Here is a 10324-nt window from a genome sequence, read left to right on the forward strand (position 1 = left end):
TTTTTGGTTCTTTTAGCTGTCAAAATAGATGCTCAAACCTCCTGCCAACAGTAAATTGAACAGTACTGCCTGCCGAGTGGATTCAAGTTCAGCCCACTCTAGTTCTCTTTGCTGCAAAACCTGCATTATTAATTCACATGGGAAAAGGGCCTTTGGTCCAATCTGACTAGCAAAAAATGATTCACAGCTGGGCCATTCATATTAGAAATCCCAAAGACTTAAAACAGGTTCCTAAAGATTTCTTGGACCAGAGACAAATTAATGAATATTGGAAGGGATATAAATCTATCTTGGTTTCCCCCAAAATGCCTGCGTTTGGAATTTTGTTGAGTTCAAGTATGAGAGCCAAAAAAAAGAAAATTTGAAAGCCAATTGTATTACTGACATTTAAAGATAGCTTTTGTACTGAACTCATGCTTGGCCTTTTGGTCCTTAGGGTTCTAATGAAATTATTTTTCTTCTTCTTTCTAGATGGGCAGCAATGACAGCGAATGTAATCATGACAAGAAGTTTTAAAACTACAGATCCTGAAACCCAGAAAGGCAGGCACCCACTACCCCCACTCCTGTAACAGGTATGTATCAACTCAAGAGTCGGCCCCTGGAAAAACCTTCGGTTTGGGCTACTCTGCTGAAGCTTCCATTGGGTATCAGGAGACTAGGGGATGGGAGTGGGGGAAGGAAGCCAACTTTATATCGTCCCATCTGAACCCAGGTAAATCAAGTCAGAATGGAAGAAATTATCTGAATGAAGTTAGCAAGAGGGAGGTCTCTCTTTTTCCTGAGGCAGAAACAATGTGGCTATCTTCTGAATACTCCAAACATCAGTGACCATCTTTTGTTACTGTTTGGAAGTATGACACGAGCCCAAGATCAGGTTGGGTTTTTTGGTCACACGCAACAGAAACAAAAACTGGACAAGTGAAGCAGGAAAGGATACGTATTACGAGGAAAGGGGAACCCTCGTGGACTCAAGGTGAGGGCTGAAGCTCCAGGCTGGGAAAGGACAAACAGGGTGCCTGCTGCTGCTGGAAAGCAGACTCCCTCCTTGCGTCACTCCAGGAGAAACAGTCCAGTGGGCTGGCCTGGGTCTCACGTCTGCACTTGGCCCTGAGAGGTCTCTGCAGGCTCCTTGACTTTCAGCCCCACCGAGACTGAACGCCAAGGGGAGAGGAAATTCCCCAAAAGGTACCAAGTGTTCTTACTTGAAGGAAGGGATGGAAGCAGAGTGTTTAAAAACTAACAAGTATCTGCTAACAGTAGGTGGTATTTAATTGACTGGGGGTGTTTACTTAACTCTAAGATTCTAATTATTTCTCTAAGGACGCTATTTCCATCTTAATGTGGAAGTAGAGAAACCCCATTGTTACTGAGTTCAGTCATTGCCGAGGTCAAAGCCCCAGCATTCGGGACACCAGGGAGTCAGAAGACTCCCTGACTGTATCGGTAAGACCTCAAGAACAGAAAACTTGACTTAAAATGTCCAGAGTCACGGAGGGCCCCCAATTCAGCCCAATAACACAGATTCCAGACGGGGGATGATTCTGGTCCAGGCTCACAGCCCAGCGGGGCCACAAGGACTCAGGAATGTTCCTCTGTCCACCAGGCCATCCTCAGCAAATTGGCCTTGAGTCATCATCGTTTGTCCCTCAGAGTTGCAAAATGGATGCCTCAGTGTTATGAGTTGAATTGTATCCCACCCAAATTCATATATTGAAGTCCTAACCCCTCATGACCTCAGAATGTGATTTATTTGGAAACAGAGTCATTGCAGATTTAAGTAGTTAAGATTAAGTCATTAGAGTGAGTTCTAACCCAATAGGGCTGGTGTCCTGATACACAGAGGAAAGGCAACATGAAGATACACGGGAAGAAGGCAGCCACCTGCAAGCCAAGGAGGGAGGCCTGGAATAGACCCGTCCCTCACGGGTCTGCCTCTGTCCTCAGAAAGAACCAATCCTGCCCACACTTTGATCTGGGAACCCCAGCCTCCAGAACTGTAAGATAATGAATTTCTGTAGTTTAAGCCATCAGTCTGTGGTACTTTGTTACAACAGCACTAGCAAACAAATACAGTTTCAGGCTCCACGATCTGTACTGAAGTGAGAAAAAGGGCACCAAGAGAACAGAGACAATGGGGACCATTCCCTTGATCAGAAAGGCAAGAGTTTCCCCAGTCGTCGGAATGCTTCCACCCCTGTGGCCAGAACTAGCTGTGTGGGAGTCTAAGACCATGAGCATTTAGCTTCTGCAGTTTTTTGAGAGGAAGTAGAAGAGAGAGAAGGGCGTGGGGACAGGGGCGAGGCTGGCCAGGAGCAGGGGCAGGGCGGATGCTCTCCCCTTTCAGGCGCCTTCTAAAAGGCACCTACTGTGCTTTCTGGGGGCAAGTGGCCCGATTCTCAAGGCAGGGCTGAGGAGTATGTAAATACAGGCTTTCCCAGGGCCGTCAGTGGTGCCTCATCAGCTCATCCAGTTTACTAGAACTTGGGGTCCTTTGCTTGCTCTGGCAGCCCCAACTCAGCCCTTTCATTCATAAAAATGAGTCAGCCTCCCAATGAATCAGCATCAGAAACCCACCAGAGTGCTGTGGTCAAGAGACAGGAAACAGAAAATCCCAAGGAAGGCTGGCCTCCGGGACCAAAACACAGCAGTGCTAGCACATCAGGCCCTGTGGGACACCTGGTGGGTGACCCTCTATGAGGAGCCAGGATATGATCAGGACCCCTGCCGTGCAGGCCCTACCACCCTGGTGGCACGTGTTCATCTTCCACCCCTTACAGCCTTGTTCAGGCCCCTAAGCTTACTGCTCAGGCCAGCCAGGCAAGGAGGGGAGCGTACGGGCTTGCCAGTTTCCTCTGCTGATGTGCCTGAATGGGGCCACTGTGTGACAGTGTTGCATCAGTCAGCTGCTAGAATGTTCACTGTGCCAAACGCCCCCAACTTGAGCCCACTCTAGGGTCTATACTTGTTCTTTTATCTAACTTTTCATGTACTCATGTGTTCATCCCCTGCCCTGGCCAGGCCTGTTCTAGGCATTGGAGGTGTGTACCCAATGGTAGTAATCAGGGTCCCAGCAGGAAGTAACATCCTTAGACAGAATCCAGAAGGCAATGCAATGAACCACCTCATACCTATTAGGATGGCTACTATCAAAACAAAAAGAGCAGAAATTGGAATTCTGTGCATGGTTGGCAGGTGTGTAAAATGGAACAGACAATGAGGAAAACACTGTGGCAACGCCTCAAAAAATTAAAAATAGAACTACCATATGATCCAGCAATTCCATCTCTGGGTATGTGCCCAAAGGAATTGAAAGCAGGGTCTTGAACAGATATTTGGACACCCATGTTCATAGCAGCATTATTCACAACAGCCAAAGGGTAGAAGCAGCCTAAGTGTCCACTGACAGATGAATGAATAAACAAAATATGGTGTATACATACAATGCAATACTGTTCAGCCTTAAAAAGGAGGGAAATTCTGACACATGTCGCAGCATGGATGATCCTTGAGGACATTGTGCTAAGAGAATAAACCAGTCACGAAAAGACAAACATTGATTCCCCTCATATGAGGTACCTAGAATAGTCAAATTCATAGAGGCAGAAAGTAGAATGGTGATTTCTAGGGGCTTGGGGAGGAGAGAATGGGGAGTTGTTGTTTAATGGATACAGAGTTCAGTTTTGCAAGATGAATGCACTTAATACTACTGAACTGTACACGTAAAATGGTTAAGATAGTAAATTTTATGTCATGTGTATTTCACCACAATTTTTAAAAAAAAGAAGAAAAGAACGCAATGAAGGGACTATCACAGAGGTGTAGGCAGAATTAGGGAGACCCCAGGATGTGGAGTCACTGAGGAAGTGACAGCCACTCTTCCGGCAGCCCCAGGGGGCAAGGGCAGCAGTGTTGCAGGGCCCAGTGAGAGTCAGAGCCCAGGGGAGGGGCTGTAGTTAGAGAGGACTGTAGTGTTGCCAGGACCCCACGCCACAGTCAGAAGCAGGAAGTAGGGGGACAGAAATGCCAGGAAGGCTGGCTCCCCCTTGATCCAAGCTCCCACCAGCACCTCCCACTGGCCACACCCAAGGGCAAGTCAGAGAGTGAAGGATCCCTGGTGAGGCAGGCTCTGGGGGACTGTGCCCTCTTGGGGTGACTCTGGGACAAGGGCAGTCAGCAAGCAGACAGCCTAGTGGCTCCTGAGCTCCGGGTTCTTACAGCCTAAGGAGGGGATAAGCAACAAAGAAGTACATTTAGTTTTAGATTGTGCTCAGTACCCCAAAGAAAATAAAGCAGGCCCTGTGAGAGAGAGTGAGGAGGGAACACCCTGTGGAATGCCAGGGAAGTTCACTCTGCAAAAATGACACGTCTGGACCTTAGGCACTGCATTAGTCAGGATTCTCCAGAGGAACGGAACCAACAGGATGTATGTACGTATACACGGAGGAAGAAGGAGATTTATTGTAAGGAACCGGCTCATGTAACAGTGGGACTGGCAAGTCTAATATCTTCAGGGCAGGCCAGCAGGCTGGACACCCAAGGGGGAGTTGAAGTTGCAACTCCAGTACAAAGACTGGAGGTAGAATTGCCTCTTGCTCGGGGGATCTCAGCCTTGTGGACGAGGCCCACCCACGCTGTGGAGAGTAAACCGCATTACTGACATTTGACCAAAAACTGGGCACAGTGGCCCAGCCAGGTTGACACGTAAGATCGACCATCCAGACCAGCGTGTCATGCGTATACGGAGCCGCTAAGTTGAATATCATATTCATACCCTGCACTTTTTCCTTTTGCAGAGAAAAAAAATTCCCACTTTGTAATTGCATCTGGTCATCGGGAAGCTCCAGTTTTGTGGGGAGAGGGCTGCATCCAACCCTTCCTAAATCATCACCCAGAAGCGCCCACTGACTGACAGGGACGCAGAGGATGCAGGGGAGTAAGAAGTGCACGGATGGCTTCAGCGACTCCTCGAGCATTGGCAGCGTGCTGGACGATGCAGACAGGGAGGTGAGCAGCCTCACAGACCGGGCGTTCCGGAGCCTGTGCATCTCAGAGGACGCGTCCTTCCATGACTCCGACCTGGCCCTGTCCCCGGATATCACTCGCCAAGTGTTCGGGAATTTTCACCAGAGAACGGTGAGCCATACCCATCGGAAAAGCGGCATTTGGAGCCAGTTACCGTCCCAAGGCACGGAGCATGCCGGCTGGGCGGCCACGTTCCAACAGCTGCCCAAGTACGTTCAAGGGGAGGAGAAGTATCCCAAGAGCAGCCCCCCACTGACACCAGCCCAGAGGAGACTGGAAGTGCCCGTTTCCGGCCTGAGGAGCAGCAACAAGCCTGTTTCCAAAGTGTCGTCACTGATTAAATCTTTCGACAGGACTGAAAGCCAACGTTGTGACAGCAGGCCTCCTACCAGCAAGCCTCCAGCTCTCAAAAATCCCCCCAAATTTGCTCCTCTTCCAGAAAGCGGTGTCAACTTCTGCTTCGATTCTGCCATTTTGACGGTCAGGAGGGTGCCTGCTGAAGTCTCCAGCACCCATAAGACCAGCCACCAGCCTGGCAGGAAGCACGGACAGCAGGAGTCCCCCAAGAATCCTGAAATGGCCTGTCACGGCCCCAACAGCTTCCTCCCAACGCCCGAAAACGCAGCCAACTCATTTGAGTCAAAGTTCCCCTCTCCGGCCCACAGGGCAGCCACCAGCGAGACTGGAAGGGGCCAGGAGTGGGCTCGCAAAGGGACCTTTCTTCACAGTGAAAACAGTGCTTTTGAGTCATGGAACGCCCACCAACCCAGGCTGCCTGAGAGGAAGGATGCTGCTGACACTGTCACAGAAAGCAAGGCGCCCAAGCGTTACGAGGACACGCCCTTGTTAAGGGAGCCCCCGGCCTCTGAGCACAAAGCCTCCCCCTGCCACCTCCGGGCCGGCTGCGGTCAGGAAGAGAACAGGCTGGCCGCAGGGACTCACTCCACATCTGGAACCTGGGGATCTAGGGATCTGGGAGCCCAGGGATTTGCTACGGAGGGAAAAGCTTCCAGCTCACAGCCTGAGCCTCCATTGAAACCGACCCATGCCCCCTGGAGGAAACCAAAGTCTGGGAAGGGAGGTAAAGAAAGTCTGCAAGATGCTTCAGAAGAGAAGAAGCAGACCAGCTGGAGAGGCCCAGCCTTGTATACAAAGCACAATCCCCAGGGGCAGTTTCCAGAAAAGGATGCCCTCGACACGCCTGTGGACCCCCACGAGCATTACGACCCTCCTTTCAACATCAGTAAGCTCCTGACCCCTGTCATACCCAACCAGCACGTGCTGGAGTCCTCCAACAGCCAGCCAGCAGAGGTAACCCCATCACCCACAGGACAGCTAAACGGATACCAAGAGAAGGAGCCCGGTGAATGTCAGTCCTGGGACAGTTACAAATCCAAAGCCCCCAGCCTGCTGTTCAACCTCAAAGATGTGCGGAAGTGTGTGAAGAGCACGTACAGTCCCTCACCCCTCTTGAAAGGCCCTGATGAGAAAACCAGAGGCAAGCAAGAATCCCTGAGCAACGGCGGCCTCCTTCCCAACGGGCTCGAGGAAGGCCCTCCAGATGAGCTTTCTAAGGAGACACCAGCTGATGCCCCTCCTGTGTCACTCATCAGTACGCAGAAGGACCCCAAACCTGACCCCGGTGCAGCCTCTGCAGACAACTACCTAACTCTCACCTCGCCATCACCTAACACCAAAGCGCCCTTCTGTGTCAATGGCGAGGCCGGCGACAGGAACAGCTATGAGAAGGACGATGCCAGTGGAGAATCGGCGATGGGGGCTGCCAGGCCCAGCTGGCGTCCAGACTCCAGGGAACACTGCCCCAGGAAACATCTGTCTCTGAAGCTTTGCAGTGGAGACCCTGAGGCAGGGAAGGCTGCGGAGACCCCAAAGACCTCCGGCCTAGAGGATGGATTCTTGAGATCCGTCTCTCAAGATACAGAACCCGAGAGAGAGGCAAGGCTTCAGAATCCAAACTTCAACCAGAAATTCTCCCCAGGGCCCCTTTCTCCCGAGGAGGAAGATGTGTTTTACAGTGACAGCCAGTCTGATTTTATGCCAGGCCTCAAAAGTAAGAGCAAATTTAGCACCAGCTCTTCAGATCAGTCCTTTGCCTCGTTCGAGGACCAGCAGAAGACGTGGTTTGCCGAGAGCCAGCAGGAAGAAAGGAGGAATGACGTGAGTGTAGGCGACAGTCAGAAGGATGAGAAGGAGAAAGTGATGGAGGAAGATGAACTACAATACCACACCTTGAGTAATGGGCACGCATGCATGGAGGAGCACAGCAAGTGGGAATCCTTGCAAGGAGAAGAGGAAAGTTTGCCAGAAGGTAGCCCTGGGAAGGCGTCGAGGGAGGAAGCTAATTTCAGAGGCACTGGCATTGGGGGAAGTAAGGATACAGCTCTTTCACATGCCAAAGACCTAACCCCTTCACCATGTTCCACTTCAAACAAGCACATACTCTTTGCAATTAAAGACAACACCCTCAGGGCCACCCCCGTGATAAAACCCATCATGCTGCCCCTCCTGAGATCCATGTCCTCAGATTCCTTGCTGGGCACTGGCCACAAAGAGGAGGAACTGCCGAGGCCAGGCTGGGGCAGGGATGCTGGTCTTTGTGCCCCCGACAGCCGGGAAATGCCCAGCACTCTGCCACCCACCAGCGTGCAAGGCACACACTTGAAGGGGGCGGCCTGTGAGGCTATGGAGGACCGCGGGTGGGGTCCCAGTGCAGCCAGGTCAGAGACGTCCCAGGCAGCCCCAAAGGGGTATGTCCCATTTCCTCCACTCACGGGAGAGGGCCAAGGGTTGAAGCCAGCCCGAGAGGCCGTACATAAAGTCGTGGCCAGCAATGGCAAGAGCAGTTCCATAGACCAGGGGAAGCTGGATGCTCCAACGTGCATCCCCACGATTGCTTTGCCAGAAGGCGACCTGGAAGACCAGCCACCCCTACAGAAGCTTGGAACCCGCTGGGAAGAGCAGGCACAGGGCTTCCAAAGTCACTTTTTGTCTACACCCAGAGCACAGCCCCCGGGGAGAAGACTGGTCCCTGGTGAGCTAGCAGCTTCCCCCAGCGCCAGCTCCCTGGAAGAGAACAGTGCATGCTCCCCTGCCACCAGCAGCATTTACGATGATGCTTACCAGGCCCCCAGTGAGCCCAGCCTGCTGCCAGGGGAGCCTCCCCGCAGCAGCCCCTGGGCCAGCTCCCGTCCTGGCAGGGTGGCGCAGAGGGAGGACCTGACGCATGCCCTCACGTGGGAGCCCGGCTCCGACCCCCAACTGGAGTCATCAGCAGAAGACCTCAGGACACTTTCTCCAAGAGGCTCCTTGTTGGACGTGACCACCAGCTCAGCTGGCCTCCTGGAGAAGCCAGAGCCTCCTTCTCAGCTGGAGAGGGCGGCTGGCAAGCCTCCAGCAGTACCACCCAAAACAGAGAAGGCCCTGCGGCGGGCCAAGAAGCTAGCAAGCAAGAGGAGAAAGACCGACCAGCCACAGGAAAAGCATGGCGAACGCCGGGAGGAAAAGCTGCACCCCGAGGACTCAGAGCGCAGGCCACCGTCCCTCGGAGAGAGGCCCCCAGCCAGGTTCCCCGTGGTCCGTTCCCTGCCCCCTCCCGTGCGCCGCCACTCAGTGTCTGCCTTCTCAGAGCCGATCCAGAGGCGGCCTGGGGGCTCCCAGTCCCTTACACCCCTGTCCCCTTACCCTGCCACCCAGAAGGTCCTCCAAGACCCCCAATCTGGAGAGTACTTTGTCTTCGATCTGCCGCTCCAGGTGAAAATCAAGACATTCTATGACCCAGAGACGGGCAAATACGTCAAGGTCTCTATCCCATCCTCTGAGGGGGGTTCCCCTGAGCCAAGCCCGCCAGATGCCCTTGCTGCTCCCTACGTGCTGTACCCGGGCTTCCGGCCCCTGCCTGTGACAGCCTTGATGCCCCTGCGCTGCTCCTCTCAGCTCTCTGCCCCCACCTTCCTAAGGCAGCGCCCTCACACCAACGAGGCAGCTGGCCCCAGGCCCCAGAGCGCCCAAGATGCTGGCCTGCAGCTGGCCTCTGAGCCTCCCAGTGACCCCACCCAGCACTCTGCAGGCCAGTGCCCCGAGGGGCGCCCCCAGAGCCCAGGGGAGGAGGTGGGAGATGCTCCAAGACTGCATATCATCTCCACTAACGACCTAGAGGACTTTGCCATGGAAGGCATTTCTTGAGAATCACAGCAGACTAACCCACCCCCCGATAAACCCAGAAGAGCTTACTTCTCCCTCCCCCAGAACACACACACACACACACACACACACACACACATCAACTCATACTCAGCCATCTGAGATCCCTAAAGTTTCAAAGGAAGTGGGGATCCTCAGAAAACCCGACCTGCAGGACTCCGCAGGGCTCCCCTCCCTGGGAGGGCGCTGCTCTGCTCTCGTAACAAGTCCCTTCTGAGCCTCCTCCTGGATCCAGGATCTGCTCCACTTCTTCTCCCCTGCCTGCTCCCAGTTCTCCCCTGGCCCTGCCACCAGGGTGGGTCCAGCCTGATTCCCTAAGAAGCTGTCCCCGCCAGCATTCCACCCACTCCTCCTCAAGGGTCGGCTCGCACAGTGAGCAAACCCCAGGGCCCCCCAGAAGCACTGCGCCGCGCTGAGCCCTGCCCGGCCAGCGGACCGCCCAGTACACCCCCTCCTAGGTCAGGTGTGGCACTCGGTGGCCACCCCACCCTCGCTCAGACACAGCAGCCCTTTCCAGCTCACCTTAGGGGGTAAATGGCTGAGGGCTGAACCAAGGCAATCTTGCAGAAATGTTTAGTTGAATAGAATGGGGTTTCTTTACTGAGGAAACTTTCCTCTGAAGGCTGTTTTCTGACCACCTTGTAAAACGTGAAACAAGTCTGCAGACGCGGTTCTGTCCGCGGGCTCCTGTCTTTCTTCTGTGCGCAGTGGTGGGTCTGTGAGTAAAGTGTCATGCCTTCCAGGCCTCCCCTCGCGACTTGGCAGCCACCCAGGGTCTCCACTCTGAACAGAGTGGCCTCGACACCCACCGCGGTCCCAGATCCCTGCTTGATCCTTTAACACCTGTCCGAGCCTTCTCGGGCCAGGCTCTCCACCAGTGCTGGGGTGGCAGAGATGAGCAGGACCCACGTCCGCCATCGAGGATGACCTGAGACCTGAGTCAGGCCCTGACGGTCCCGATTTAATGACCCATGCTCAAAAGGAAATCATGTTTCCCCCAGGTCCCTCTGGGAGTTGGAGGGAAGTATCTGAATCAACTGAGGGGAACAGAGTGCAGTCACCACCTCTGCACCTCTGAG

General features: G+C 53.6%; 1 protein-coding gene across 5 annotated transcripts in view; it reads left to right on the plus strand.

The window, feature by feature from the left end:
* C14H10orf71 (chromosome 14 C10orf71 homolog) overlaps window positions 1-9923 on the plus strand; it is a 28324-nt gene extending 18401 nt beyond the window's left edge. For all 5 annotated transcript variants that reach the window (XM_049697381.1, XM_049697379.1, XM_004286388.3 and 2 more), the window contains 2 exons: window positions 472-574; window positions 4796-9923. In XM_049697381.1, the coding sequence (XP_049553338.1) occupies window positions 4926-9227 (4302 nt within the window). In that variant the 5' untranslated portion in view covers window positions 472-574; window positions 4796-4925 and the 3' untranslated portion in view covers window positions 9228-9923. The remainder of the gene's footprint in view (window positions 1-471; window positions 575-4795) is intronic.
* Window positions 9924-10324: the final 401 nt, after the last annotated feature.

This window comes from Orcinus orca, chromosome 14 (genome assembly GCF_937001465.1).
Source record: "Orcinus orca chromosome 14, mOrcOrc1.1, whole genome shotgun sequence".
NCBI classification, from domain to species: domain Eukaryota; kingdom Metazoa; phylum Chordata; class Mammalia; order Artiodactyla; family Delphinidae; genus Orcinus; species Orcinus orca.